The following is a 15,166-nucleotide window of genomic DNA, read 5'->3' on the forward strand; positions in this document are numbered from 1 at the left end:
CCCTTCGCTAAATCGCGCAGGGCAAAGGCATTTTCTGGAGATCCGGTGACATACCGGGGCTCTCCAAGAGGCTGCCAGGAAGCCCAGTGACGTCACCGGCACTGATGGGCAGGATTTAGCTCTGCCCTAGCCAGTAAAACGGCTAGGGCAGCGCTAAAGCCCGCCCATCAGAGCCGATGACGTCACCGAACACACTGCGGGGTGGAAGTTTCTGCCCGGCAGTGTGTTATTGAAAACAAAAGAGACCTTGCCCTGCGCAATTTAGCGCAGGGCAAGGGAGCGCATCAGAGCATGAGATGCTCCGATGCTAGGCTCAGGGGGGCTGCCTGGGTGAAAATAAGGGTATGTCCGGGTTCAGTTCTGAACCCGGACAACCCCTTTAATGTCATAATTAATGACTCTGTGGATAGAGTCTAAGGTACTTGACAGTCTGTGCCTACAGGCATTTGAGAAGTAAGGGCTTGTTCACATCTGCGTTGGAGGCTCCATTCTCAGCCTCCATAGCAGATTCTATTAAAATGACCAGACAAAAAAGTCTTTCATGCAGGACTTTTTTGTCTGGTAAAAAAAACAGGATCCTGAACGGACTCCATTGTAGTCAGTGGAGACTGCTCAGCTATGTTTGTTTCACTTATGTGCCGAATTCGGCACTTCTGTAGCACAGTTGATCTGATCCTATATAGCGGTGGTGTGAATACTAAATCCAGTAGTGGTTATGCCACATTTGGCTTTGTGATTTGATATCACTATGTGCAAACATTGGGAAAATTTTATTTTTTATCATGACCTTTGCAACAAAAAACTGGCATCAAAAGTTGCAAGCATAACCTGCACAAAAACGTTGTGACTTTTAGTGTTTTCACGCCACACAGCACATTTGTTGGGGTTTAGCGGGTGGACGTGGCTCCTGTGGGCTGACAGATTTACTATAATTTACACTACATTTATTAAGAGGCCTGAGCCTCTTGATACATTTGTCACATTGTACACATTGCGAACTTTGGACTAAACGATTAGTATTTTTTTCCCATTGTATTCTGTCCTGTAATACATATAATAGTCTAAAAGAGCAAATGTAGACATTGAATTAACACAAGAGAGAAAAAGGCATAATTTTTTGTATATGGCCTCATTTAACAACTAAAAAGGTCTTGTAATATAGCGAATCAGCACTCTAACTGCCCAAATGGATAGGAATGGTCTGTCTGGAGTGACTCACATTTGTCATGTTTTTCTGCTGCCTATTGGTCTGTTTAATCTCATTTGTCTAGAACTGGGGAATGAGGCCCAGTAAATGTAATGAATGAACCTAGCAAAGACTTGAGGAAGAATGATTGAGCTTGCTAGCGACATACATTAGACTATTTATGAGCCACATTGTGCATCTTACAGTTTATAGGAGATGCTGACTCGTCATACTTGCTTCAACTAATGTACTGGGTTTTGCATCAGGAAAATAGCTAAGATTTATGGATGACTCTCTAGATAGAGGTCCATGAAGTCACATGCAGACACATGAACCAGGTTAATTATGCTGTCCTTACAACAGCAGATAAGTCCAAAATAGCAGTTAGAAATGCAATGCAGGGTCATACCCCGCTTCTGGTAGAGACAACTGTGCTCCTACGCGTATCGCTGCAGGCCCCTGATGAAGCTGCATGACTTGTGACAGCGATACGAGTGCATTCTCAAGGAGGTCTTTGCCTTATTCCTAGAGATTGTACTATATCATCTTTATTCTGTGGAATTTTTTGTACATTGCATTAGCACTTTATTTTTTTTAATCCTGTGACGCCACATTTTTTATGAATTATTTTTAATATATATATATTTTTTGCACATCATGAGTTATTACAGCCAGGCATGGGATTCAGCCTGTTCTCTCCAGTTCTCCAAATCTGGTTGTTAAATTACAACTGGATCAGAGAACTGTGTTACCGGCTGAGTCCCAATCCGGTGCTCTGGCGGTGGCAGGGCAGCTGGAGATGTTCACTTCCATTGCTTCACGCGCCGCTAATAGTTGAGCTCCTTAGTTGGGTGGTATGTATGTGTAGTGTATATATGGTGTATTTATGTATGTGTACCATGTATATGGTGCATTTATGTGTTTGTGTGTTGCATATAGATGGTGTATGTATATGTAAACATGTGTTGTCATGCCACGTGTCCGCCGTTGAGTAGGGGACCTGTTGTTAAAAATTTGAATTCCACCCTGATTACATCAATTGGATGAGCTTGTCCTTTTGGATACCTATTCGATACTTTGCCGCTATATTAAATACATCTGATTTATTGGCTTATGTTTTGGGCATCTTTATCATGGCTATGGAGGGAGGTCTCATTTATATTAAATTTGAGACCCCCAGGTTTGCTGTGTGTTTTTAATTCTTATTAATAATTCTCCAATAACGCTATCTTTTGTAATTATATGGTATGCATCAGGTTTAGCATGTACTTTGTTTCTGTTGTTAAAAGGGTTTGTCGAAATTCAGTTGTGGGCTACATTAGCAAATACAAGTTTTCTGCAGTTTTAAAGGGACACTGACAGCCCCAATTAGCATATTTAGGTATATATACGTGAGTACAGGTCTTATAAAGTCTATTAAAATGAATTAACCTTATAAGCCTCCAAATAAGTACCAAAGCCACCTTATAAGTACCAAAATATAAAGTTATATAACCTGCTTGTCCGGTCACCAATCTGCCCAAGGGGCGGTGCTTCATCACAAAATGCGCCCAGCCAGCCACTTTTTACTGCCGTTCTGAAGCCCCGCCCAGCTCATCAATATTCACTTAGCTGGGCGGCGGCTACAACTCTCCCGACTCAAGTGCCCGGCGCATGCGCATAAAGCAGAGGCTGCAGCACTTGAGTCCGGAGAGTTGTAGCCGCCGCCCAGCTAAGTGAATATTGATGAGCTGGGCGGGGCTTCAGAACGGCAGTTAGGAGCGGCTGGCTGGGTGCATTTTGTGATGAAGCACCGCCCCTTGGGCAGATTGGTGACCGGACAAGCAGGTTATATAACTTTATATTTTGGTACTTATAAGGTGGACAGGGGGGATACTTAGATCATTTTAATAGACTTTATAAGACCTGTACTCACGTATATATACCTAAATATGCTAATTGGGGCTGTCAGTGTCCCTTTAAACCTTTTCCTAAATCAGGGCACCCCAGGAGGGACTCATTTCTTCAACAGCTAGAACTGCAGGAAGGTTAATCTCAAACCTAGGAGGATATGATAGTTACTTGTTCATTTCAAGGATGCGTTTAGTGGTCACAGTATATTGCCAGATATTCTTAGCATAATTAAAGCTTTTTAGGGCAAATCTTAACCTTGACAGCCTAGAGCAAATATTAATGGGATTCATTTAAGGGAAATTACTAAATGTGATACTAAAGACAGCTCTAAGAGTTCCCATTTTGTAGATTGTCTGTTATAAACAGAATTCTTATTATCTATTTCAAGGATTGCTGTGGTCAAAATGAAATCTTTTTGTGATGTTTATTGAAGCAAAGTAAGAAAACTGATTAAAATAAAATCCAGGTTTTTAAAATTTAGAATAGTAGATATAGTATTTATTACGTTTGTTACTCAGGGTTTTGTCTGTTTTCAGGACCCCTATTTATTGACCTCAGTGTACTGTCCACATCCGGGTGGTTATTCCACAAATTATAGAACATGTCTTATTCTTCTCCATTTTGTGGACAAGAAAAGCCAAGTGTAGTAGAAAAATGCGGCATACACACGGTTAGTATCCGAATTTTGCGCATTTGTGGTGAAGAGTGTGTAGCACATCAGTATCAGATCTCAGACAACCCTTTTAATAGTTACCATACCAGAAAGCTGTCTAGACTTTTAACTGGAGTTTTAACATTGAGTAACTTTTGAAGACTGAGAGGAAACATTTATTCTTAAAGGTGCTCGGTGTAACTCGTAGGTGCGGCGTGATGACGTGAACGGCGCGTCTCGCTCTCCCCCCCCCCCCCCGTTAGCCTCCTCTCTGCATGCTCTAGCCGAACAGCTGATGCCCTGAATGCTGCGACGCTGCAGCTGCCCTGTGCGTGGAGCGCGTGGTTCCCTCGGCTCTCTGCTGGTTTGGTTGTCGGCCGCTCCGCTTGTCTCTGGCTGGTGCCGCTGCCGGTGCGCTCCCTCTCTGCCCATGGTCTTGTGTGGTCCTGGTGATCCTTTGCCTCCTTCCTCCGCTGTCTCCGGCTCTCCCTCTCCTGCCCTGGTGTGCGGCGCTTGCTTGGTGCTTGCCTGGAATCAGCTGTTCCGCCAGCTTGCTCGATGTCTGCCCCCTGCTGGTGATCGGTGAGACTTCATGCTTGCTGGCTGTCTTTCCCCACTGACCTGGATTTTTACTTCTTGGCTTGAAGCGGGCACCTGGATAGTTACATCTGGACGACTTGGATGATCGGCCATCTGGACTATTTTCTATCTGGGTGACCAGCGAGGACCCCTCGTCCCCCTTCTCTGCCGGCTCTGAAATTCCTGCTCGGTCTGAGGCGTGCACCAGGATTGCGGCTGCTCCGGACACGTGAGAACACTGTTACCTGTGACTTTATTTAGCTGTTATCCCGCTAATCTCCCTGCTACACTGAAGCAAAATCTTTGTTTTTGCCCCTTTCCCCCTGTGGTGTTGGAGAGGAGGGGATAGAGGGGTGATTAAGGAAAAGGAGAGGAAAAGGAAAGGGTCAAAAGGAGGAAGTAAAAAGGGAGGAAGAAGATAAGGGGAGAAAGAAGTAAAAGGAGATATAAAGGAGAGTATAAACTAAAAGAAAAGGAAGGAAAGGAAAGGGGGAGGGAAGGAAAAGGGGAAAAAGAAAGGGAAGAAAAAGGGAAAGGGAAGAAAGAGAAGAAAAGAGAGAGGGGAAAAAAAAAAAGGGGGGGGGGGAAGGGGAAAAAAAAAGGGGAAAAAATGGCCCCAAAGCGACAGTCAGTGGATTCCTCTGTAATAAAATTGGGGTCTAAGACTCCAGAGAATAAAATTGATAAGTTTTTGAAATCGCCCTTCCCAAATGAAAAGAACTCAGTCAAAACGAAACTCTCTGCCAATTTGAAGAAATCTGTTAAAACCCCCCAAACTGATGAACTATCCGATGAGGGATCAGCAGAGGCAGGTCAGGAGGCAGGAGAGGAAAGTCTCTCTGCACAAATGCGAGCTGAATATGACCCTTCAGTTTTGAATAAAATCCTCTGTGCCGTGGAAAATAACGGCACTTTAGTGCAAGGGATGTCCACTCTACTGGGCTCAGTGCAGAGTGACATTACCCTAATAAGAGAAGATTTGGTAAAGATCCGTGACCGAGTCCTCAACGTTGAAAAAACAGTCGACTCTTTCCAAACCGATATAGATATGTTAAAATCTAAAACCTCGCTTCTTGCCTCAGAAAATCAATTATTACAAAATAAGCTGGAGGATCTGGAAAACAGGTCAAGGCGAAACAACGTTCGCATAATTGGTTTCCCAGAAGGAGTGGAAGGCATCTAGAGGAACAACTTAAAGATGTGGTCTTGAACAACCTTGGTAGCGACTATTTCTCCTCTATGTTTCAAATAGAAAGAGCCCACCGAATTCCAGGAGGGAAAGAAACCGTGTCCCGTCTGACAACGGGATGGTATTCTCAAGCTTACCACTCCACTTTTAGCGGTGTCTTAGTTTTGATTCACAACTCCGTAGACTTTACCATGATAGAATCGTATATAGATGATCAGGGCAGATTTATTTTTTTGCATGGCAAGCTGTATGGCTATAGCTATATCCTTGCTTTGTTCTATATACCTCCGCCATTCTCAATGTATCCACTGATCCAGTTATTGTTTTTCTCTGAAGAGACCAGAATGTCGGTTAGTTCTGATGGGGGATTTCAATGCGGTCATGGACCCTAAAAAAGATAGATTTACATTAGATGCAGAATCGGGGAGGAATCTTCATAATTCCCCGTTGCCCCAGTTCTGTTTGGAGTTTGGAGTGGTGGATATATGGGAACATCTTGGCGGAGGAAAGAGAATATACTCCTGCGTTAGCAGGGTAGGCAGAGCAATGTCTAGGATTGACTTAGCATTTACTAACGACAGCAACCTGAGCAATATCCGGAAGATACGATATGGAGTAAGAACAGTTTCGGGCCACTCACCAGTACTAATTGAGGTTCGCACCAGGGAGAATAAAGACAATAGGGGGCTCGGATTCAAGTTGAATCCATACTGGCTCACTATTATGGACAACCATCAGTCTATTAAACTATTGATATCCTCCTTTTGGGAGGTGAACCTCTCCTCCGCTAACATCAATACAGTATGGGATGCTCTGAAAGCATATTTGAGGGGGGTCTTTATAAGCGAGATTGCTGCAGTAAAGAGAACATTTAAGAAAAAAGAGGAGGAACTGGCCAAAATGGCTGCATCTTCAACTGAGCGATTTACCAGTTAACCCACCGAATATAACAGGGAAGAAATGCAGAAGGCTAGCTGCTCATTGGAGAAATATGTAATCGAGAAAGCAAACCACAGAGTATTTTTTAGGGGTTTAAAGTATTTTTCCGAGTCTGGGCGCCCGGGTAAGCTCCTAGCAAGAATAATTACACAACAAGATAAGAAAAACAAACCCATTCTTTCGATTCGTAACCCAGAAGGGGAAATTATAACAGATTCAGAAGGGATTAGGGATATTTTTCTACAATATTTTGCTCAGATATATAGATCCTCTCCGGGCTTGTCATCTGACCTGGCGATGCGGTTCTTGGAGAAAATTCCACTTTCGACCTTAAATAAAGCTCGAATAGAATATTTGGAGGAGGAGTTGTCTCTATCGGAGCTGCAGGAGGCCCTGGGGTCTATCTCGGGGAACTCATCGCCAGGGTTAGATGGCCTTCCATTCGAATTTTACCCCAAGTACAGTGATGTGATTCTTCCTCAGATGTTAGAGGTTATGTCTCAAGCAACACATGGAGGGGACTTACCATGTTCTATGATGGAGGCTCTCATTGTCTTAATTCCTAAAAAGGATAAAGACCCGGTAGAATTGAGCTCCTATAGACCAATCTCCCTACTAAACACTGATGCTAAGTTACTATCAAAAGTTTTGGCTAGGAGGCTTTCTCGGGTTATATCTACCATCATTCACCCAGATCAAAATTGCTTTATTATTATTATTATTATTATTATTATTATTTATTATTTAAGCTCCATTCATTCCATAGCGCTGTACATATGATAAGCGGTGCACAAAGATAACAGACAATTGCACTAATCATAAACAAGATGAGTTACAAACTGATACAGAGGGAGAGAGGGCCCTGCCCGTGAGGGCTTACAATCTACATGGTATGGGAGAAGGACACAGTAGGTGCGGGTGAAGCTGGTCGTGGTGGTATAGAGGCAGCAGGGTCACTGGTTGTAGGCTTGTCTGAAGAGGTGGGTTTTCAGGTTTCTTTTGAAGGATTCCACTGTAGGTGAGAGTCTGATATGTTGGGGTAGCGAGTTCCAGAGTATGGGGGATGCACGGGAGAAATCTTGGAGTCGATTGTGGGAAGAGGCGATAAGAGGAGAGGAGAGAAGGAGGTCTTGTGAGGATCGGAGAGTGCGTGTGGGGATGTATCGGGAAAGTAGCTCAGAGATGTAGGGAGGGGACAGGTTATGGATGGCCTTATATGTGTTTGTCAGTACTTTGAAGTGGATTTGTTGGGCAATGGGGAGCCAGTGAAGGGATTGGCAGAGGGGAGAGGCAGAGGAGTAATAAGGTGAGAGGTGGATTAGTCGGGCAGCAGAGTTGAGGATAGATTGGAGGGGTGCGAGGGTGCTAGATGGAAGGCCACAGAGGAGAATGTTGCAGTAGTCTAGGCGGGAAATAATTTATGCCAAAAAGGGGCACTCACCATAACTTGCACAGGTTATTTATGAATATTCAGTCCCCTAGGTGCGGCGCCCGCTCCATCCTGTCTTTGGACGCTACCAAAGCCTTCGACAGGGTGGAGTGGACTTTTCTCTGGGAGGTGATGAAAAAAATGGGCTTTGGCCTAAGATTTATGGCGATGGTTCAGTTACTATACAACGCTCCAGCTGCTAGGATTAGGATCAATGATACGATGACAGAGAGGTTTACTTTAGGAAGAGGCACCCGCCAAGGTTGTCCCCTTTCCCCCCTTTTATTTAATATTTACATTGAACCCTTAGCAGCTAGTATAAGGCAGGATTCGAAGGTGGCCGGTTTTGGCACACTGGGGAAGCATGATCGTGTATCCCTCTATGCAGACGACATTCTGGTTTTCATCCATCAAACAGAATCCACTCTTCCGCGCATAATGGATCTGGTTGGTCTTTTTTCCGATTCGTCGGGCCTGGAGATCAACTGGGAGAAGACTGTTCTCCTCCCTATAGACGAGTTGCGAGGAGATTGGGAGAACCAGTTAACGATCTCTGACTCAATAAAGTACCTGGGGATAACAGTTTCTGCCAAACCTCAGGAATATCTACAGCTTAATCTGATTCCCCTGCTGATAAAGCTGAGGGCTAAAACTAAGATATGGCAAAAAATTCTGCCTGCAAGAGCGGACAGAATTGCCTTAATAAAAATGGTAGTGCTGCCCCAGGTGCTTTATGTCCTTCGCAACTCGCCTGTAAGGATTGCAGATAAGTATTTTAGATTGATAGAGCGGATGCTCAATGATTTATTATGGGGGAGGAAGCGTGTGAGACTGAAGCTACTTTACTTCTCTATGCCCTACAATCGGGGGGGTCTTAACCTCCCCTATTTTAGGGGCTACTTCTTTACCGTACTGGAGCCTGACTATTTATCAGACACACAGATCGGGTATACACTTTTCTGCAGAATGGCTACAAAGACTTGGCTGGCTATAAGGAGTTGGTGTAGAGTTAGGGCATCACTCATCTGCACCCCATTGTGGCATAACTCAAAGCTCTTGAATTTAAATGATTTGAGTTGTTGCCAGTATTGGAGGACTAAAAATGTACAGTACCTACATCAAGTGGTCAGCGGTGGACAAATCCTGCCCCTTATGGAGCTAAGGCAAAGGGCAAATCTAGGTGAGGTGGCTTGGTATGCATACTTTCAATTGAGGTCAGGACTTTCTAGCACTTCTAACAGTTACCTTTTGACTATAGATTCTCCTGAATTTGTACATGACTTAATTTGTAGGAAAGTTGTCACGAGGGTTAAAGTATCACATTGTTATAGACACTTAATGAAAAACATTTTCTCGGATGTTCTCTCTCCAGGACAGAGATCCTGGTCTTCTTTACTTTCAGAGGTGGGCCCCCCAGATTGGGAGAATATAGGGGAAAGTTTAAAGTTTGTTTCACACAATTTTAATCACACTGTTGTACAATTTAATATTTTGCACAAAATATATGTGACACCTATATGGCTATATAGGAGAGGAATTAGAGCCTCCTCTGCCCACGCTGTGGTGCTCCTGAGGCAGATCATTTACATCTGTTCTGGGACTGCCCAATGGTGAGCAGGTACTGGAGACTGGTTCAAACTAACCTGGCTCGTAAAATTAACATGGATGTTCCTTTGTCCCCCAGGATATGGATCCTGGGAGACCTATTGGAGGTTAATTACCAGCCTATAAAATGCAGACTGCTGATTAAGGTGATGTTTCTAGCTAGGCTTCTCATCTCTAGAGTGTGGTTCTCCCCCTCCGCTCCAGATTGTAGTAACTGGTTAAGTTTGGTTGAGTAAGTGAAAAGCTACGAGAGGATTCTGTACAAACAGAGAGGATCCTACTTGAAGTGGGTTAAACTGTGGAAGGACTGGGACATGGTTAATTAATTTGGATTTTTCTTTTTTCTTTTCTGTTTCTTTTTTGGGTTTTTTTTCCTGCAAGGTGGGGTGGGGGGGGGGGGGGGGCGCTGGGTTGGGATGGGAAAGATCCTATTAGTCTGGTCCTTTCTATATGAATTGTAACTCTGAAATATGTGAAGCCACATCTGAGCATTGGAGTATCTCTAGGAATGCTGGGGGATGGCAGGACCCACCAGCACTAAATAATGGTTAATTTTTTGATCTTTCCATAATATCGTGTGGCTTATAGGCGGGGGTCCGGGGCTTGGGACCTCGGGGGGTTGGGTAGCGGGTGTGACCTGCGACGCGGCTCTTCCTGTTAGATATGAGGTTGTACTGCGAGCAGTGATATGGCACATGTGCGGTATGGGTGTTATTACGTGTCCTCTCAATGGGACGGAGTCAGTTTTGGCTATATGTGAGGCATGGCTATGTAGGGCATCAATATTTAACTTTCAACTATATGGGGATGAGGCAGTAAAACATGCGAATGGTGCTTCCACCATTGAGATAGAAGACTGCTGGACCCCTTCTTTCGTTCTATGAAAGGTTTGTGATTAAAGATTGCTGTAAGCCCGGTACGCATGGTCTATGTGTGTATCAGATGATTGGACACATGATTGTTAATCCTGCCAATTGTGCTCACCCATGCTCGGAAGTGGGTGCACGTGGTACGCGCAAAATAAAAAATTAAATTAAAAAAAAAGGTGCTCGGTGTAGTTTAAAAAAAAATATCTCTCAATAAAGAGTGAGTCTAAAGTCTCAGGACAACCTTTTATTTCAGAAATGAAGGGCAAAATGAAATGTCTGAATACCACAGCAAGTAATGAGCGAGGGGGCCTATATTTTAGGTGATGTCTGGAACATGGCCGCCATCTTGAAAGCTGCCATACTGGATCAAGGGCAAGATTTTCAAATCGGAAGGGGGTCATGTAGCATATCAAAGAAGACCAGAAGCAATCAGATTTGCAATATCTCTTGTGGCTCAAAAGTTCCCTGTGATGCACAGCTATTTGATGTGTTCAATGTCTTGACCCTGGTGCTGAATACAGAACTGTGAAGTTTTGAAATTTCTGTTGATAACTTGAATCACAGGAGATATTGCGAATCTGATTGCCGCAATCAATTTATGAGAAAATTCTGGTCTTCTTTAATATACTATATGACCCCCTTCCCATTAGAAAAAATTGCTCTTGACCCAATATGGCGGCTTTCAATGGTTAGGCCCCCTAACCCATTGCTTACTGGGGTATTCAGATATTTCATTTTCCCTCAACTTCTGAAATAAAAACTTTGTCCTGCAACTTCTGCCTCACTCTGTAGTGTCCTCAAGACTGGAAATGTTAGGAACCTGAGCTAAAGTGGGTCAAAAGCAGATACTTCTTTCAACAGTTGAGATATTTCTTCTTATCCGTCTTCCATATGTTGTCTGTAGAAATGTGAGATTATTGAACACTTTTGTAGTTGTGAAGCTCTTCAATGAGAAGGAGGAACTAAATGCAACTCTTCAGTTTAGTTCTTTTGGGATTATTACGATGAATAACTTGTTCCTTTCAGGCATATATGTAATAGACGGCCTTGAGAGCAGCAGTTGAAAACATCCATAGCTCATTTGTTGAAGTAAAAAATCTGCCCTTTGTGAAAGATTTCTTCAGAACACTTGTGCATTCAGGGTCTATGCATAGGAACTGTTCAATAAGCCTCTTTAATGTAAATGGATGGGATCCGTCTCCCTTCACACAAAACCTAAATGATATGGCTTTAAAAGTAATTTATATGCTTTATGTGCTTTCATACGCTACCTAGCTCAGAATGGTTCTTTTATTTCCCTGTCAGTTAAAAAAACAGAGGCACATACTGTCCTCATTATAATTTTTTCAGAGCAGCCTCAAAGGGCAGTTGTGTAGTCCTTCTTAGGCAGATAAAGAGTTAGGCACTTATGTTACTTATCTTTTGTCCTTGCAAAGGTCCAGAGGACAAATAGGATTTTATCATTTGACCTCATGACAACAACTTTTTTCCATATGCCTAAACTGATGACATAAAAGGATGTTCCCTGCTCAGGATCCCTCTATTAGTTAGATTGGGGAGTTGAAAAGAAAGGCTCTTGCTCTGGCGGATGGAACCCAAACGTATTACATAGTTGGCTTTTTATTTGAATAGCCAACACGTAATACCACATTTTCTATGCACAGGCATGCATGGCCAGCTTCAGCTTCCTCTGTTCTTTGTGATTTATAAAACTCTTCTGCCTTAGTATAGCTCATCATGCAGTGGCCGGGTTTGGGGTCATCCCAACCCTACACTGGGTCCCCTGGACACCATCAAAGTATCACACATGTTGCTACTATTAAGAGGGAATGGTAAGGTGTGGTGCACCCCAATGGGAAATAAGTAGAGAGTCAAGGTTTGCAGTAATCTAGTGTGCTTCTTTACTGGAAGGACTCAAGTGTAAAACAATATAGGAAATGCACTGAGCTAGCTTCTCCTCTCTCTCTCTCTCTCTCTCTCTCTCTCGCTCTCTCTCTCAGAAGGCTGTAAAATAAAAAAAATAATGGCTGCACACACATATAAGCAGTAAAGCTGAGAAATGGGGATCATTCTAAATTCAAGTGGTACTATACCTACTATTGGAATCAATGGAAGCTCTTAGCGCACATTTTGATCAAACTTGTGTCGGGCCCAGAAGGCTGTTACCCTGGGAAAGGGCTGATGGCCCAAATTCTGTGGCTCAGTTTCCTGGCTGGCAGTCTGATCAAAGGGCTGGTGACTCAGGGTCTGTGGTGGCGTATTCCCATCTCAATGTCTTCTTTTGGTTATTTGTGTAGTCTAACAGAGTTTCTTCTATTAAGCACCGGTCCCTATCTGCAGACAACTTTGGGCTTTGATGGCTCCATTTATATACAGTTTCAGTTTTCCTGAACTAGAACCTTCTTGTAATAAGTTTCAATAGAAGCCTATGGAAATGACTAGGTAGCCATAGACAAGGCTTCAGATATAAACAACAGAACTAAACCAGACACTCAAAAGGTCAGTGTGTCTCTTTTTTCCCTCCAAAACTTTGCACAGTGCCTACTTCTCATTGCATAGATAGAAAGTTCCAAAGTCTCTCAGTAGTAGCTGGATGTGCATTCACCCTTTCAACAGTGCAGTGCAGATATAGTACATATAAAATGCAGTTTAACAATATAAAACTGTATAAGTGCACATAACAGCTTAAATCACAATGCAAGTTAACCCTTCCAAGTGCAATAAACTGCAGAGTTGATGGATTTGCATAGTAGCAATAGGGGCAAATCTCCACAAACGTCCAGAGTCCAAAGTGCCCTTGCTCTAGGGCACTACACTCATAGCAATGAAGATATTGACCTGTGCATGTACTGTATTTTTGAGATTCGGTCAAAATTATACAAGGAAAATGTTAAAGAATAGGTCCTGACTAGCTTAGGCTACTTTCACACTTGCGTTCAGAGCGGATCTGTCTGGTGTCTGCACAGACGGATCCGCTCCTATAATGCAGACAATGGGATCCGTTCAGAGTGGATCCGTCTGCATTATAGTTTAGAAAAAATTCTAAGTGTGAAAGTTGCTCAGACGGATCCGTCCAGACTTTACATTGAAAGTCAATGGGGACGGATCCGTTTGAAAATTGAGCCATATTGTGTCAACTTTAAACGGATCCGTCCCCATTGACTTAGGCCTCATGCACACGACAGTATTTTTTCACGGTCCGCAAAAACTGGGTCCGTTTTTTCGTCCGTGGGTCTTTCTTGATTTTTGGAGGATCCACGGACATGAAAAAAAAGTCGTTTTGGTGTCCGCCTGGCCGTGCGGAGCCAAACGGATCCGTCCTGAATTACAATGCAAGTCAATGGGGACGGATCCGTTTGACGTTGACACAATATGGTGCCATTTAAAACGGATCCGTCCCCCATTGACTTTCAATGTAAAGTCTGGAGTCCCTTTATACCATCGGAGTTTTCTCCAATCCGATGGTATATTTTAACTTGAAGCGTCCCCATCACCATGGGAACGCCTCTATGTTAGAATATACTGTCGGATATAAGTTACATCATGAAAACTCATTTCCGACAGTATATTCTAACACAGAGGCGTTCCCATAGTGATGGGGACGCTTCTAGTTAGAATATACTACAAACTGTATACATGACTGCCCCCTGCTGCCTGGCAGCACCCGATCTCTTACAGGGGGCCGTGATCAGCACAATTAACCCCTCAGGTGCGGCACCTGAACGGGTTAATTGTACTATCATATCCCCCTGTAAGAGATCAGGGCTGCCAGGCAGCAGGGGGCAGACCCCCCCTCCCCAGTTTGAATATCATTGGTGGCCAGTGCGGCCCCCCCCCCTCCCTCCCTCTATTGTAATAATAGGTTGGTGGCACAGTGTGCGGCTCCCTCCCTCTATTGTAATATCTCGTTGGTGGCACAGTGTGTGCCCCCCATCGCCCCCCCCTTCCTCCCTCTATTGTAATAATTCGTTGGTGGCACAGTGTGCGCCCCCCATCGGCCCCCCCCTCCCTCTATAGCATTAACAACATTGGTGGCAGTGTGCGCACACTGTGCCACCAACGAATTAATACAATACAGGGAGGAAGGGAGGGGCGGGGGGGGGGCCGCACACTGTGCCCCCAATGTTATTATTACAATAGAGGGAGGGGGCGGGGCCGCACTGGCCACCAATGATATTCAAACTGGGGAGGGGGGGTCTGCCCCCTGCTGCCTGGCAGCCCTGATCTCTTACAGGGGGATATGATAGTACAATTAACCCCTTCAGGTGCCGCACCTGAAGGGGTTAATTGTGCTGATCACGGCCCCCTGTAAGAGATCGGGTGCTGCGAGGCTCAGGGGGCAGTCTTGTACACAGTTTGTAGTGTATTCTAACTAGAAGCGTCCCCATCACCATGGGAACGCCTCTGTGTTAGAATATACTGTCGGATCTGAGTTTTCACGAAGTGAAAACTTAGATCTGAAAAAGCTTTTATGCAGACGGATCTTTGGATTCGTCTGTATGAAAGTAACCTACGGCCACGGATCACGGACACGGATGCCAATCTTGTGTGCATCCGTGTTCTTTCACGGACCCATTGACTTGAATGGGTCCGTGAACCGTTGTCCATCAAAAAAATAGGACAGGTCATATTTTTTTGACAAACAGGATACACGGATCACGGTCTCGGCTGCAAAACGGTGCATTTTCCGATTTTTCCACGGACACATTGAAAGTCAATGGGTCAGCGAAAAAAAAACTGAAAACGGCACAACGGCCACGGATGCACACAACGGTCGTGTGCATTAGGCCTTACATTGTAAGTCTGGACGGATCCGTTTGCCTCC

At 44.1% G+C, this 15,166-nt stretch overlaps 1 protein-coding gene across 2 annotated transcripts in view; it reads left to right on the forward strand.

The window, feature by feature from the left end:
- Positions 1–15,166, forward strand: part of RIMS4 (regulating synaptic membrane exocytosis 4) — a 237,957-nt gene that overhangs the window by 58,499 nt on the left and 164,292 nt on the right. Inside the window, exon 2 of one of the 2 annotated variants that reach the window (XM_044299302.1) lies at positions 7,560–7,565. The exons of the other annotated variant lie outside the window; for it this stretch is intronic. Coding sequence (XP_044155237.1) covers positions 7,560–7,565 — 6 coding nt within the window. The remainder of the gene's footprint in view (positions 1–7,559; positions 7,566–15,166) is intronic. 2 annotated transcript variants of the gene reach the window in all.

The sequence above is a fragment of the Bufo gargarizans genome, chromosome 6 (genome assembly GCF_014858855.1).
Source record: "Bufo gargarizans isolate SCDJY-AF-19 chromosome 6, ASM1485885v1, whole genome shotgun sequence".
Classification (NCBI taxonomy): Eukaryota; Metazoa; Chordata; class Amphibia; order Anura; family Bufonidae; genus Bufo; species Bufo gargarizans.